Below are 18,001 nucleotides of genomic sequence, written 5' to 3' on the forward strand. Positions count from 1 at the left end.
AGTTTGCTTCGCTTTTCCAAAGTTTGATTATATTTTTCTTTTATATTTATTATTATTTATTTATATTATAGATTACATTTTTATTTAAAAATTGATTAATTTCGACATTTTTTAAGTTTTTGTGTTTCTTTTTTTAAAGATTTTAAGAGATTAATTTTCATCTGAAAATTTTGCACATTAATTTTGAAATTTTCTTCAAAGTTTGCTTATTTTTATTTTAAAGATTTTTAGATGATTATTTTTTTTTGCGATTATATTATTATTTTAAAGATTTTTAGATGAATTTTAATTGAAAAGTTAGAAAAACCTTTTGAAATGTTCTTAAATTTGTTTATTTTTAAGAACTTTTTTATTTAAAATCTATATATTTTCTTTTTCTTTGAAACTTGATTTGAAAAAGCTTAACATATTTTAAAATGCGCATAAATACATAAATGAATTTTTAGTTTTGCTTAGTTTGTGCTATGAATATATTTAGGAGTACTTAGAGATGAGTTAAAAAAATCTTTACATATTTTAAGATGAATGTCAAATGTTTTTCAGTCTATTATCTTGATATGATATAAAGATACATCATTGTATTAATTGGTGAAAAAAACCAAAAATATACCATACAAGAAAATGAATCTTTATAACAGTCAAAGTTGTTCTTCAATTTCTAAAGTTTACTCTTCGCTGTTTCACTTTTGGCATTTGTGTGTCTAAACAAATATTGAAAATTCATTTAGAGACTGAGTAAATTTAATTAACAAATAACAGTTGCTGCTAGCAAATTTTTTCAAATTTTTTCGCTTCTTAATTCAATTAAAGAAGATGATTCTGAAGAATAAATAAAAGAAAAGGATATTAAATATGAAGCTCATTTAAAGAAATGGAAAAACAATTGCGATTATAAATTTCTGCTGCAAAATTAAAAGTTTCTCGCTACCTTATATAATTAAAATATATCTAAACAATGAACAAAAATATTTAAAGAAAATTTCGTTTTCTAAAGGAATTTCAATAGTTCAATTTCTGCTGCAAATTTTAAATTTTCTCGATTTCTTATTTAAAGAAGATAATTCTAAACAAGAATATTAAATAAAAAGCTCATTAAAAGAAACGAAAAACGTTTAAATTTCGTTCTCTAAAGAAATTTTTCGCTACCTTTAGATAAAGATGATTCCATACAATAGATAAACAAAATTATATTAAATATAAACCAAATTTAAAGAAACGCGAAATACGTTTAAATTTCTTTCTCTAAAGGAATTTCAATAGATTCAAATTTTCTCGCTTCCTTATTTAATTAAAGAAGACGATTCTAAACAATAGAAAGTATATTAAATATAAAGCCCATTTAAAAAAAAGCGAAAAACATTTCAATTTCGTACCCTAAAGGAATTTCTCGCTTCCTTATAAACGAAAGATGATTCTAAACAATAGATGAACAAAATTATATTAAATATAAACCAAATTTAAAGAAACGCGAAATACGTTTGAATTTATTTCTTTCTCTGAAGGAATTTCAGTAGTTTCAAATTTTCTCGCTTCCTTATTTAATTAAAGATGATTCTAAACAATGTAAGAGTATATTAAATATAAAGTCCATTTAAAGAAAAGCGAAAAACATTTCAATTTCGTACCCTAAAGGAATTTCGATTGTTAAATTGATGCTCGTGTGTTCGTTAATAGCATCAAAGTACTCGCAACTATTTCGGATTGCGAATGATATTAGCTTAGACTAGCTTCGCTGTCTGTTTCTCTGTCTGTCTGTCTGTCCGTCCGTCTGTCTGTCAGTCTGTCAGCATGCCACCATGACGTCATCTCAGTTTTTCCTGCGTACGGTAAAAATGAATTTCCGCAAACAAACAAATGGCAAAAATAGAGTTCTGCTCTCAGTTCTTTTCTTTTCTTCTATTCCCGTTCGATGAAAAGCGAACGCAAACAGACAAAATGCTGGTGGAAAGGGTGAAGGGGGGAAAAATGATTTTTCTTTTGTTTAGAAATTACCTCTGAATTTTGTTTTTTGTATATATCATTTGTTTGTTCTTTTTGTTGCTGTATTTTTCTTTCAGTGTTATACTTTTATTCACTTTTTTTTTGATTTTTTTTTTTTGTTAATCTTCACAAACAAATTTGCAACGTGGTATTTCGATCGTTCTTGAGATCAACGCATCATTTTTTTTTTTTTTTTGTTGATGATTTTGGGTGAAAACATTAAAAATAATATGCGTTTGTGTGTGTGTGTCGTAAAAATGTGTGTAAGCCACATGAAATTATTTATTATGCTTATTAAAATGGCATAAAGCTGGGAAAATGCCTCGTTAAAATCTACGAAAAAAAATAATAATTATAATAATATTGCTATGCGCTGACCATGAATTGCAACTTTATTTAGTTTGGCCATGTGCCAAATCATCATCAGCGTAACTTTATAATTTTCTAATAAAGTTCAGTTTCGAGCTGAAATAAAGTCAAATTTCCAAAGCTTGTAAACTTTGGTTAATTGACCAGAAATTACAATTGTTTTAAACTTTGCATTTTTACTTGTTTCAATCACTATTTTTCTATTTTTTTATATTTTTATCTTAGCAATTTTGTTGCTTTGTTAACTTTTTATTTTATATAATTGTCTTACTATTTTTGCTTTTCTTTTGTATATTTTTCTTACAATTTTTGTTATTTATTTTCTATATTTTTCATACAAATTTTTGTTATTTTTTCTATATTTTTCTTATCATTTTCCCTATTTTTCTTTGCTTTAAAATAATTGCTTGCATTGCATTACAAATGGCAATTTGAAAGCTTAGCCTTGGCCCACACACACACACACACACGTATGAAAAAAAGAAAGAAAAGCCAACGAAAAAAGTACAACTGAATTTTAGTTTTTAGAAAATGTTCAAGCTAAAAAGTTCAGTTAATGAAATTCGTGCGTCAGAAGAAATTCAAGAGAATGTTGCTAGGTTTTGGCTACATAATACCCTGTAATTCAAATGCAGTCTTATAAAAAAAATTAAAATTAAAAATTAAATTTAATTAAATTAAAATTTTTGCGATTTTTACATTTTTATATATTCCAAAATTTTTTCCGATTTTTACATTTTTTCATTTTCCAAAATTAAAAGATTTCTAATGAAAGTGAAACATATTGAATTTTATATTCGTAAATTTTCAAGCTAAAAAGTTTAGCTAATTCAGAAATTCGTTCGTCAAAAATACGAGAGATTATTGTAGTTTTCGATTTCAAAACAAAAATTAAGCAAATTTAATTTGGTATTAAATTGGTTACTTAGTTTTAGTAAACTAAAAGTTCAATTCAGATTTTAGACTATAGAATACCCTGTAACAAAGTTACGCTCTTCTTATTTCTAATGAAAATTTCTTCATTTGAAATTGAAACTATAGCAAATTTAATTTGGTATTAAATTCAGTTCTTTATACTTTATATACCCTCTTGTTCTGCATATTTCGAGGGTACAAAAAGTAACAATAAACATTCAAAATTCGTAGAAATCGATAAAAAAAAAGCATCAGCAGAAAAAAACAAATACAAATTTCGGAGCTAATGTCAAATGCATAAGAATCTGAAGCAAAAAAGAAAATATTACTATATAATATAGAAAATATAGAATATAGCAAAAGAAACAAAAAATGAAGAAATAAAGTCGCAAATATCTACTTAATATAACTCACTTAGCTCCTATTAATGCTTTTAGTATAAATCGTGGGCAGACAGAAACAAAAAATGAAAACAAAAAGCACAAGAAAATCAAAAAGAAATAAATAAAATATCGTTGTGCGAAGGAAAGATAATCAAAAATTGATTTCATTAGTTCGTAATTGCATTTGAAGCGAGTGAATGTGTGTGTGTGTGTGTGATCTATGTATATATGTGTGTGTGTGTGTGTGTGGGATGGGTGTGAGTCAATGAGTGTGCCGGCGCTTTGAATTTAGTTGCAACTTTTCAATTAATTTTCCTGTCGTTTCACGCTGCGTATGAGTAACGTGCAATCTTGGCTAAAAATATTGCCTTTTTGCTGTAGTTTATTGTTGTTATTCGTGTTCTGCTTGCTATTTATATACCTCTATACAGAGCGAGAGAGAGGGAGAGAGAGAGAGATAATGGACAGTCGCATGCAATCATATCAATCACTTGTAAATGAAGTGATAACTGCCATCATAACTATGTTTTCCAATTGTATCTGTAACTTTGTGTTGTGCGCCTCGCTTCGCTTGGATTGCATAACACACAGGTTGTTTATATCAATATTGAATGCTGAGATTAACTTTTTAATAATTGATACAAAACGTGTTCTAATCTTAATTGCTTAATGATAACTTGAATTTGATTGCTATATTTTTAGTGCAAAGCAAAAAGTTCTAAACAACTTCCTGCGTCTGTTTGATTAGCTAAAAGTGTGGAAATTAAATGCAATTGGAGTTTTATAATATCTAGATGGTTTACAGATCTTTTTAACCATCATGGAATCTATAAATTGCTAACTTTTGTGTTTGATTTAAAAATACTTTTACCATCGATCGTTAACTTCTACCAAGTTTAAATGGTTTAGCTTAAAATATATATAAATCGCATAGTCTACAATCATGAAATGAATTGAAATTTCTTTCTGCTTTCTTTTTTATGTGAAATATATCCATATAAATTGCTAAGATAAATTTTCGCTTAAATCTTCGATCTTCTACATTTAATTTATTCTTTCTTGTTCAAAGATCGAAGCTATTTTTAACTGCGATCGTAAAACTCGTAACTAAAATTAAATAAATACATTTCTCTGACTTTGTTTTATGTTTAACTGCAATCGTTTATTTCTTGCTACAAATATAAAAAACATTTCGTTTAAATTTGCCAGTTAAATTTCGTTTCTTCCATTTTGTGTAAAAGTTTTAAATTTTAATTCTAATTCTCTTTTAAATTTGTTATTTAAAACTTCTGAAAACATTCAACTTGTTTCTTTTCTTTAAAATTTTATAGCTAAAACTTTTGTTTTTAAATCATAGGAGAGCATTCAAAATTTGACTAAACTTTTAGCGTTTTCTTTGTTTTAGAGTATTTAAACTTCTGCTCGATGAAGTTGTTGTTAGTTTTAACGACTTGCTGCTCTTGTTGTTGTTGTTGTTGCTGTTGGCGTGACTGTTAATTCAATTGAGAGTTGGCTCAGTTGGGCGTGGGAGTTTTTGTTCGTGTGTGTGTTTGTGATTTTCTTTTGTTTTGTGTTTGTTTCGAGTCTATTGATTGACGCGCTCGTTTGCCGCGATTACTCATACGCCGCGTGGCACTCAACGAGTTGTGTTTGCTGTTGGTGTTCTTGTTGCTGTTGCTGTTGCTTTTTGTACTTGTTGCGCACGTTATTTTATTTGACAGCTGCTGTTTTTCGTTTTCAATTCCCGGGCGCGTCGCCATTGGGAAACAGCAACAACAACAACAATAACGAAACCAAAACGATACTCATCTTATGTGGCAACAACAGCAACTACAACAAAAACAATTCAAGTTCACTTTGCGTTACACTGCACTCATAATATTTCTGGGTCAGTTGCGGTTACCAATACTTCTCATGTTTGCAATGCGGTTAAGTTTTTTTTTTTGCTCTTTTGCTTTTAAAAAAATAAGTCGAAGTCGTTTGTTGGTTAAACACTCTGCGCATTAGTTTCATTTCAAATAAGTTGCAATAGTTGCTGATTATTACATTCGAGTACTTTGGGTGCTTTGGGTGCTATGAATCAGCTTCGAATCAACTCAGAAACTGTTTTCGCGTTTCCGTTGCCATTTTTGACAAATTCCCTGCTTAACAATTGAGGCTTGTTTACTGACATATTATTCATACAATTCTGTCTGATAACAACAATGATTCAAACGTTGGCGTAATTATATTTACAAAGGGGTGAAAGCATTTATTAATTATATGTGTTTCTAAAGCTAAACTTTGAGCTATATCAAATTGCTTTAACGAGCTTACAGATGATTCAATCGTTGCCTCAATTATTGGTATTTTTTAAGTGTAAACTATCGATAGTAGTGCCGATAGTACAGCACAATCAATTGTATTAATTATGTATTAGCAGTGGCTATTATCGTCTATCGATGGTGCTGACTATCGATAGTTTTCCACTTCTAATGCGTATATTTGAAGGTGAATGAAATGTGTTTGGAAAGACATCCATTAATTGAATGCATTTATTTTGTTGCAAAACTTCATTTCGATCTATAGTAAAATTTCATTTATTCGTGACATAATTATTTGTAATAAAACTATCGATGGCACTAACGATGTTTTGTAAATTACTATCGATGATTTCGACTTTTTATAGTTCTCCGTCTCTAACTCACTTATTTTTTAAGAAAAGTTTTAAAGAAAAGACATTTATATTGTTGTAAAACGTTTCAAAATTTGACTTTATTAAATATAATTTCATTTTCCATTTAGAAGTATCCACGAAAGAAATAATCAAGATTGAAAATAATTTAGTTGCACTAAACCAAATTGGTAGAAACTTATTAAATAAATGTATTTGATTTGTTATAAAGTCTTTCGTTCTTTGACATTAATATTTACTTCATTTATTTTGGCTTTAGAAATATCTTCAATGAAATATCTTCTATTTGTATGATTTCATAGTATTTATTATATTTCAATATATTTATTTTCGATTGATTAAAATTGAAATTGAAGACGATTTTACGTCTTTGTAACTCGAACATTTGTTTTTTTTACATTGATGGATAGTTTAGAGATTACTATCGTCGATTATCGATTGCGCCTACTATCGATATTCGCAAGAAATGCTTTAGTCAGAAATATATTAAATTTGTTGCAAAACATTTCGTTCTTTGACTTTAATATTAACATATTTTAAAAATATGTTCGATAAATTGAAATTATGATTTCATAGAATTACTATCGTCGACTATCGATTGCACCTACTATCGATATTCGCACGAAATGCTTTTAATCAGAAATGTATTAAATTTGTTGCAAAAAATTTCGTTCTTTGACTTTAATATTAACATATTTTAAAAATATGTTCGATAAATTGAAATTATGATTTCATAGAATTATTAAACTAAAATTAAAGACAATTTGACGTGTTTGTAACTTGAACTCTTGTTTATTACATTGATCGATAGTTTAGAGATTACTATTGTCGACTATCGATTGCGCCTACTATCGATATTCGCAGGAAATGTATTTAGGCAGAAATATATTTAATGTGTTGCAAAACATTTCGTTCTTTGACTTTAATATTAACATATTTTAAAAATATGTTCGATAAATTGAAATTATGATTTCATAGAATTACTAAACTAAAATTAAAGACAATTTGACGTGTTTGTAACTTGAACTCTTGTTTATTACATTGATCGATAGTTTAGAGATTACTATCGTCGATTATCGATTGCGCCTACTATCGATATTCGCAAGAAATGCTTTAGTCAGAAATATATTAAATTTGTTGCAAAACATTTCGTTCTTTGACTTTAATATTAACATATTTTAAAAATATGTTCGATAAATTGAAATTATGATTTCATAGAATTACTATCGTCGACTATCGATTGCACCTACTATCGATATTCGCACGAAATGCTTTTAATCAGAAATGTATTAAATTTGTTGCAAAAAATTTCGTTCTTTGACTTTAATATTAACATATTTTAAAAATATGTTCGATAAATTGAAATTATGATTTCATAGAATTATTAAACTAAAATTAAAGACAATTTGACGTGTTTGTAACTTGAACTCTTGTTTATTACATTGATCGATAGTTTAGAGATTACTATCGTCGATTATCGATTGCGCCTACTATCGATATTCGCAAGAAATGCTTTAGTCAGAAATATATTAAATTTGTTGCAAAACATTTCGTTCTTTGACTTTAATATTAACATATTTTAAAAATATGTTCGATAAATTGAAATTATGGTATCATAGAATTACTATCGTCGACTATCGATTGCACCTACTATCGATATTCGCACGAAATGCTTTTAATCAGAAATGTATTAAATTTGTTGCAAAAAATTTCGTTCTTTAACTTTAATATTAACATATTTAACTCACTTTACCCTTAAAAATATGTTCAAAGATTTGAAATTATGATTTCATAGAATTTATTAAACTGAAATTGAAGACAATTTGTCGTGTTTGTAACTTGAACTCTTGTTTATTGTCGCTCAGACTTTTAATCGCATTATGCATTATGCGTATCGAATGAAAATTTAATTTTATGCCGCGTCTCTGGCTGATGATGAATGAGTGAATGAATGAATGAATGCATATACATTTGATAATTTGTTGAGCTGTTGCGCGCTTTGGCAGCCATCCAAATGACCACGTGGCCAACAAATACATATACTCAGACATAGATAGAGAATATATATGTGTGTTTATATGTAATTTCACGCCTTAATTTATTGCAATCGATGGTGGACGGGACGGTCACAAAAGGCTAATTGCGAATGGCGTGGCGGCTTCATTTTGGCCAGCTCTGCATTATGCTACCCGTATTTTACTCTTTGAGTTTTCCCTCTTCTTCTTCTTCTCCGTTGTACCCGCTTTGTTGTGTGTGTAAAAGTTCATTCAACCTTTTTTTTTTATGCTTCATTTGTCGATTTGCGCGCAAAGTGGCCAAAGCAGAAAACAAGCCAAGCTATTTATGCAGCAATACAAAAAAAATAGTAGTTGCCGTCAGTTAACTGTTTTGTTATACCATAAGCCAAATGAGTAATGCCAACAAGTAGTCGTAGTACTCACAATCACAATCACACTCACAATCATCAAGCACATTCACAATGCAAACACTCTATGACGAACACAATTTACACAACAAAATAAAACGAACAACAATAAAAAGTCGTGTATGTAGAACATTTGACAATTGGAGAGCGAAAGTGAAAGAGAGAGAGAGAGAAATTTATGCAAATCATTTATTAATAAACAACTTTTACTGCTCCATAACAAACTCTATTCTTCTTCGCCTCAAAATACTTTCAATCTAGTTTTATATTATTCTTGATTTACAATCATTAATTTATAAATGATCTGCATAAATTAAAGAGATTGTAAATCAAGCAGAATATGAAACTAGATTGAAAGTATTTTGTGGAGAATTCAAATCGAGTTTCTTAGCTATTTATTATGGAGCAGTAAAAGTTGAAGATATTTATGAGATACGATTAAAAGTTCTCAAAGTAAAAGTGACATGCTGATGTTTTTTTTTGATTAAAAATATAGTATATGCAAAAATGTTGCCATTATCTGAAGTGAAAAAAGAAATAAGGAAAAATTTTTTTATTTTCAGTAAAAATGAATCTTATAGCTATTGATTAGCACTTTAATTAGAGCTAAGAATGATTTATTATTATATTACTTTTTTGTTGAAAAAATAATTGCAAAAATGAGCAAATTCATAAGCAACCAAAAAAATAAAAATAAAATATTTTATCTTGAAACAGAAACAGTTCCTAAAATCAATCTAAGCTCAAAATATAGTGCTAAACCAAATGTATAAGAATAACCTTTAATTTGTTATTAAAATTGTGTCATTGTGAGTTTCAGTTTATGTTTTTTCTTTATACTTATATTAAAGTTATAAAGTTTCTATTGTTATAAGAAAGTTCGAACACAACTCTGAAATAGAAATCAAAAGTGCAATTCTTCTTATTAAGCTGTCAGTTAAGTCACATAATCAAATGAATGTCTAATAAAAGTTACCATGGCAGATGCAAAGTTGTGAATCAACTAATTTTAGATAGTGCTGACAAATTGACGTTGTTGATTGACGTAGTTGATAAGCGAAGATTAACTGAGTGCAATTCTCAGTAAAATAATGAGTGTTGAGATTACATTTTTTAAACAAACAGTTCAAGAATTATTCGCTGTTTGCAAATGCTTTCTTTTGTTTTAGATTTATAAATTGTGAAATTTGTATTAAATTTGAATTTAATGATGCAATGAAAAGAATTCTTGATGACTCAGTTAATCAGGTGCCAAGATACTTTTATTCTGGGATTAAGATTTAATGAAAATTGTAAAGCAACTAAGGATTTACATTTTAAAGACAGAAACTTAAGTCGAAATTGAATTTTCGCAATCATTTCACAAATTAATATACCAATTATAGGCTTTGGTATATTTGTGTGAATTATTTAACCTTCTTTCTTGTTTATAAGTTTAAGCCGGCTGGAAATGTATGTAAGAGACAGAAGAAGCATTTATGGCACATACTATACAAGTACTAATATATTAATAGTATTTAAGATTATTGAAAATTGCAGAAATTATTTAATAAATACTTTTGTATGGCAAAAAAAGGACTACTACAATCGGGTCTTAGGTGCTTTAGTTGAGAATATGATATATTTTGTACTTTGTGGTATATTTAAAATGTACTATTCATATATACCAAATATTTGGTATATTTTTGTACAAAAGAAGAGTAATCATAATTCAGGAAATACAATTTAGCAGTTAATATATTTTGTACTTTATGGTATATTTAAAATGTACTATTCAGATATACCATATATTTGGTATATTTTTGTACAAAAGAAGAGTAAACATAATTTAGGAAATACAAATTAGCAGTTAATATATTTTGTACTCTATGGTATATTTAAAATATACTATTCAAATATACCAAATATTTGGTATATTTTTGTACAAAGGAAGAGTAAACATAATTCAGGAAAAACAAATTAGCAGTTAATATATTTTGTACTTTATGGTATATTTAAAATATACTATTCAGATATACCAAATATTTGGTATATTTTTGTACAAAGGAAGAGTAAACATAATTCAGGAAATACAATTTGGCAGTTAATATATTTTGTACTTTATGGTATATTTAAAATATACTATTCAAATATACCAAATATTTGGTATATTTTTGTACAACAGAAGAGTAAACATAATTCAGGAAATACAAATTAGCAGTTAACATTTGTTTTACAATTTGTTGAATACACAATGATCATTTTTACATTTTCCACTTTTAGCATAGATTTGTTAGTGGTGTCAATTATGTGTGTGAGTGTTTGTCATAGGCAAGTGTCACTGTGCTGTGTGTACTTACTATGGGTCGCATATGGTGTTGCTGGTTATGAAACGAAACGAGACGAAAGGAAAGGAAAGAAACGCACCACGCAACGGGCCAAGTCAATAGCCCGCATTTACAATATGAATATGTGACTGTGAATGGGAATGGGGATCGTGGGGGGGGGGGGGAGGCCTTAGCTTTATATGGTTCAATTGTTGAACGGTTGAATGACTTAAGCGAGTCGGGGGAATAATGGCAAACAACAACAACAATAAAACTTGTCGCCTGCCAATCGAAAATAGCTGCTGCCAAAAAAGTGTTTCAACCCTTTTATTTATTTAACTCATTTCTTCTCTCTTTACAGTTGCAGTTGAACAAGAGAGAGAGAGAGAGAGCGGAAGAAGAGGAGTGTGTGCGTGTGTGTGTGTGTGTGTGTGTGTAGTCCCCAATATCCCGCCCGCATCAACGTCCACGTACAAGAATCCAAGATGAGCAAGAAACCAACAGCCGGCCCGGCGCTGCACAAGGTCATCATGGTGGGCAGCGGAGGCGTTGGCAAATCGGCGCTCACATTGCAGTTCATGTACGATGAATTCGTGGAGGACTACGAGCCCACCAAGGCCGATAGCTATAGGAAAAAGGTGAGCGAACTTTTGAGTTTAGAATGAATTAGAAAAGATGACATTTCAATTGTTCGTTTTTCTCTCTTCTCTTAGGTTGTGCTCGATGGCGAGGAAGTACAAATAGATATTTTAGACACAGCCGGCCAGGAGGATTATGCCGCCATACGAGATAATTATTTTCGCAGCGGCGAAGGTTTCCTCTGTGTCTTCTCAATCACAGACGACGAAAGCTTCCAGGCCACCCAGGAATTCAGGTGAGTCGAGCCCCGTCGAGTCGTCCTCATCATCATCATCATCATCATCATGCGTCAAGTGCGTCGAGTATGTCAAGTAGCTGCCAGTCAGTCTTCGCTCGAGTGTCGTCGTCGTCGTCGTCTGCTGCTGCTTCTGACACCTGCAGCTTCCCTTTTGGGACCAAAGTGGCCACTTGTTCATCACACACACACTGCACACAACTCACTAATTAGTCGAAACCGCAACGTGGACAACAACAAACATAAATTGCGTATCTTGTATGCTAATGAAATCCTCAAAGCCAGACCCCAAACAGAAAACTGTCAACTGCAAAATGGAATAGAGTGGCGATTATAATCCCCAATTTATGTGGCAATCAATTGCATTCTTTATATCTTTCTTTCGATATCCACTTTAAATGTATCTACTAGAGCAGACGCTGTCTAAAAGCTTCGATTCTTTTGACGAATTTATAGAGCACATCTTTTAATTCATGTTTCCAATAATCTCTAAGCTAATAATCTTTTTATTTATGTTTCAATAGCTGTCATTACTTATAGAGAATTTATAGAGTACGCCTTTTAATCTATAATTTCGTATAACGAATTTATAATGCATTTTTTAAACTATGTTTTCAATTTCTCCAATTTCTTATAATAAATTTATAGTGCACATCTTGTTAGCTATGTTTTATATATCTTCAAGATGTAGTAAGTAATTTGTAGTCTATCCTTAAAACAATGTTTTCAATAGCATCAATTTCTTATAACAAATTTATAGAACACTTCTTTTAATTCATGTTTTTCAAAACTTCATTATAACCAATTTATGGTGAATATGTTAAACTATGTTTTTAATAGCTTTAATTCCTCATAACGAATTTATGATGCATTTTTTTTTATCTATGTTTTCAATAGCATAAATTTCTTATAACAAATTTATAGATCACTTCTTTTAATTTATGCTTTTCAAAACTTTATTATAACCAATTTATGGTAAATATGTTAAACTATGTTTTCAATAGCTTTAATTCCTCATAACGAATTTATGATGCATTTTTTTTTTATCTATGTTTACAATAGCTTAGTCTCTTTTTAATTGATTTAGATCTTTCAAACTATGTCTTAAATATATGTGCATAACTTTAAGTCCATGTTTTTAGCTTTAGCTTTCTTATAATGAATTTATCGAGCATCTTTAAATAGATATCTTCAAAAGATTTTTAAATCTATAAATTCCATTGCTCTAGTTATTTATCCATACTTTATAGAACAGATTTTTGAAACTATGTTTTCAATAGCTCCAAAATCTAATTAGAAATTTCGAGTGCATCTTTTTGTTACAAATTATGCTGAAGTTCCTTACAACGAATTTTTGTTGCTCCTTTTATTAAATATCTTAAAAAATTCATTATTCTAAGATGTCAATTGCTTCAGTTGTTTATGTCAAATTCATAGATCATCTAATATATATTTTCAAAGGATTTATTAGAACAGAGCATTAATAGGCAATAGAATTTCTAACCACATATGCAGATTCATAACAATTTATGAAAGAAGTTTAATAAATTTCCGAAGTGGTGATTACTAACTTATTCAATATAATATATAATAATAATGATAATATTTATAAGCAATGAGTAAATGAGTTGAATAATATTTTAATTAAATATTAATGTGACGAACTGAGTATATATATTATATTCCAGAGTAATCATATGAGTTTAAAAAGAGTTTTAAATAACAAAATATATAAAGAAAGGTGTCAGCTGTATGAAACCCAGAATGAAGTCTAATACTTTCTAGCAATACTTCTTACGTTCTTCTTTTTACTTCTTTAGTCATTAAATTTGCTAATAAGAACATTGATAATCAGCTAGATACATTTATTTTAAGCACTTTATGCAAATGGTATTTCAGAAGACTATAAAAGCGAACCCTTATACATATGTTTTATACAAATTCGAGACTATCAGCACTTTCGATATTAAATGTAATTAGGCCTTTTTAGCTGTTTATGTCTAGAGAGCCACCCTCAGACAATTTGAGGGGACTTGACGTGCCCTTTGACCTCATTCCGGGCATGAAATAAGCATAAACAGGAAAGACAAAAGGCACACGTCTAAAGAGGTGGAGAGTATTATGATATTATAGGTATTATATGTAGAGTAGGGTATAGACTGCTGTCAATTATAATGTGTTGACTGGGTGTGGTTGCTGTTGTTGTTGTTGTTGTTGCTGTTCTCTCATAATATTGAGTTGTTGACAGGTCCAAAAGTGAGTCATGAGTAGCGAATGTGATAAGCGAAGAATGAGACGCTTATCGCCACACACTAGACTTTTAGTATTACTTATGAGCAATTATTTATCCCCTCTTTATTTTCTCTCTCTCTCTCTCTCTCTTTTATCAACATTGTAGAGAACAAATATTGCGGGTGAAGAATGATGAGAGCATACCGTTCCTGCTGGTGGGCAACAAATGCGATCTGAATGACAAGCGCAAGGTGCCGCTCAGCGAGTGCCAGCTGAGGGCGCAGCAATGGTCGGTGCCCTACGTGGAGACCTCGGCCAAGACACGCGAGAACGTGGACAAGGTAAGTGCGCGATGGTTGCGGGGCAATCGAATACTTGCGATAGTTACGCGGTCAGCGAAGCGAAGTGCGCACGACTATCGATGTTACTATCGATCGATCGGTGGTAACTAACCATGCTTCTATCGGTAGATGATAACTATTGATGATACTATCGATATATGGTAGCTACCGATTAATGGCAACTATTGATGGTACTATAGATATATGGTAATTATCCAAGTTACTATTGGTAGATGATAACTATTGATGTAACCGTCGATATATGGTATTTATCGATGGTACTATCGATTACTGGTAATTGTTGATGGTAATTGGTATGGTAACGATCTATGGTATCATCCATAGTTATATGGTAACTATCAATGGTAACGATCGATGTTACTATCGATCAATGGTAACTATAAATGTTACTATCGATATACGGTAGCTATCGATTAATGGCAACTATTGATGGTACTATAGATATATGGCAATTATCGACGTTACTATCGGTAGATGATAACTGTTGATGTTACCGTCGATATATGGTATCTATCGAAGTTACTATCGATCGATTGTAACTATAAATAATACTATCGATACATGGTAGCTTTTTATAGTGCTATCGATATATGGTAACTATTGATGTTACTGTCGATATATGGTATCTATCGAAGTTACTATCGATCAATGGTTACGATCGATGTTACTATAGGTATATGGTATTTATCGATGTTGCTATCGATGCATGGTAACTATTGATGTTACTGTCGATACATGGTAGCTATCGAAGTTACTATCGATCAGTGGTAACGATCGATGTTACTATCGATCAATGGTACCGATCGTTGATACTATAGATATGTGGTATTTATCGATACACGGTAACTATCGATAGTTTGTGCTGCTTCAACGAACGAGAGAACACCTTTCTATCCCACCTCTCTCTCTCTCGCGCCGCGCTCTCTCTCTCTCTCTCTCTCTCTCTCTCTCTCTCTCTCTCTCTCTCATTCCCTCCGCTGCTCCCTTCCTATCTTGTCTGTTGTTATTTCTCTCCCCACTTTTGAAATGCCACCATGGACATAAATTATTTATTAAACCGAAAACATTTGCAGGCTCTTCATCAATTGGCTAAAGCGAGCAAAAAAAAAAAATGAAAAAGAAAAAAGTGCAAAAGATGCAAATACCAAAGAATATATCATCATTTATTTGTGATTATTATTAAACGTTAATCAATGATTTTTGAGCAGAGAAATCAGAAATCGAAATGCAAAAATTTGTCGCACACTCATTTTTTTCGTCTCTTCATTTGATTTCGATTTTAAGTTTTCCTATTTTGTTTTTCCTTCGATTTTTGTTTCCCATCAAATTTTGTTTCTTGTCAATGTTTCGGTGTGTTTTTGTATTTTGCAATTACCGTGAACACTGATTAAAAGCAGCAAACACAACAACAATAAATACATATAACAAGAAATATCAAATCATTAGATTCGCATAATTTACTTTTTTTTTTAACTCAATTTACGATTCACACTCAACATTCTTATCAATTTCTATTTTTTTTTTGTGTTTGTCTGCCACTTTTTTTTTGTTTTGTTACCTGCAATTCACTTGCCAAATAGTTTATAGCCATTGTTGTTTTGGCCCAACAATAAGCACACATCCATTAAATACACACACACACATCTATCTATCTTTATATGAAAGCAATTGTAGTTCGTTTATGCCATGAACATTTGAGCAAAATGCTTTGATTTCACTTAGAACTAAGCGACAATTGAGAAGTAAATCTTGATGATGGTAACAACAACAAAAAAAAAATCGATTAATTCTTCAAGAGGGAAAAATAATTCCCTAAATGATAGTTTTTTAAGTCTTCAGAGCAGCTCAAGTTAAAGTCTATCAAGAAGTCTACCTTATAGAAAGCACTATATAAAGAAATCTACATTTTAGAAAGCACTTAATAATCGAATGTATCATCGCCATTGTCGTTATCGTTATCGTTTTATCGATGTTGTAATCGTAACGCTGCTTGCAGAACAACCACAACAACAACAAATAATGTTGATAATCAAGTTGATAATTATAATTTTAAGTATATAGTTTAATTATTCTTCATTTATTTTCTTTGATTTCTTATTGTGTTTTTTGCTAGCGCATTTCACACGCTCTTTTTTCATACACCCAGAAACAACACCAAAAAAAAAAAAAAAAAAATAATAATAAAAATACAGCCAGCTCTCTATGTAACAACTCTCTCTCTCTCTATCTATCTCTCTAACTAACTAACTCACCTCTCTATAACTATCGTATAAATAAAATGATTTTCGTTATTTTTACAACTAAATATATATACGTATGCTATATATATGTATATGTATGTGTATGTACATGTATATTTTATTCCCATCACAATTGCAGGTATTTTTTGATTTGATGCGCGAAATAAGATCACGAAAAACCGAAGATTCGAAAGCCACGAGCGGGCGTGCTAAAGATAGATGCAAGAAGCGGAGACTTAAGTGTACCCTACTTTAGGCATTAGGTGCATAAACAAAACAATTTTACAAGCTACCAACTACCAACTACTACAACATCAAAGATAATTGAAAAATAAAAAAAACTATACACTATTTACTTACTTACACCTTATGTGACCCGTATTTAGCTTTACCCTCTTTCGCTTTTGGCTTTTTGCTACACTAAAATCCACTTTAGTTCTTTTGTTTTTTTGTAACAATTTCCTCTTTCTTTTCCTTTCCTTAACTTACACTGATTTCTCTTATATTATTAACTTATTTATTTAGATTTGAGTGCCGCTTGCCTTTGATTTATTATAATGCTTTCTTTTTGTTGATGTTTGCCTTTGATTAGAATCGCAACTTTTCAAACTTCACAAAATCAAAACAAATAACAACAGTAACAACACAATAACAAACATGAACAACATTTATAGACTAACCTTTTAGCTCTTATACTATAAACAAAATGAGCTCTGCATGTTGTCTACATTATTCAACTGTAATTTCGTACTTTACTAATCTTTGTCTTTCAATTTCAATGTTTCCTTACAACTTGAAATTCAACTAGGAAAATAATATATTACTTTGACTGTTAAAATTCAATCTAAATTTACAGCAATTGAAAAAACGAATTTCATCATTTTTGTGTTAAAACACAACGTTTAAAAAAAAAAGTTTAAAGAATTCAGATAATGACATTTCCATGAAAACAATTCAATTTCAAAATATGAATTTTAATCGATATATTCATGGATAGTAACTTAATGACATTTTAATGAAAACAATTCAATTTTAAAATACGTATTTTGCATTAATCGATATATTTATCGATAGTAACTTAAAGACATTTCAATGATAACAATTAAATTTCATAATATGAATTTTAATCAACATATTCATCGATAGTAACTTAATGACATTTCAACAAAAACAGTTTAATTTCAAAATATGTATTTTGCAATAATTGATAATAACTTTTGATTATGGCAAAGTAAAATGTA

At 29.9% G+C, this 18,001-nt stretch overlaps 1 protein-coding gene across 2 annotated transcripts in view; it reads left to right on the top strand.

Moving 5' to 3' along the window:
* The window catches only part of LOC117565423 (ras-related protein Ral-a), a 30,720-nt gene that overhangs the window by 11,224 nt on the left and 1,495 nt on the right, over positions 1-18,001 (top strand). Inside the window, exons 2-5 of one of the 2 annotated variants that reach the window (XM_034244510.2) lie at positions 11,414-11,690; positions 11,766-11,926; positions 14,325-14,499; positions 16,900-17,023. In XM_034244510.2, coding sequence (XP_034100401.1) covers positions 11,538-11,690; positions 11,766-11,926; positions 14,325-14,499; positions 16,900-17,016 — 606 coding nt within the window. In that variant the 5' untranslated portion in view covers positions 11,414-11,537 and the 3' untranslated portion in view covers positions 17,017-17,023. The remainder of the gene's footprint in view (positions 1-11,413; positions 11,691-11,765; positions 11,927-14,324; positions 14,500-16,899; positions 17,024-18,001) is intronic. The other variant, XM_034244518.2, reaches the window with a different exon arrangement.

Source organism: Drosophila albomicans, chromosome X (assembly GCF_009650485.2).
Source record: "Drosophila albomicans strain 15112-1751.03 chromosome X, ASM965048v2, whole genome shotgun sequence".
NCBI classification, from domain to species: domain Eukaryota; kingdom Metazoa; phylum Arthropoda; class Insecta; order Diptera; family Drosophilidae; genus Drosophila; species Drosophila albomicans.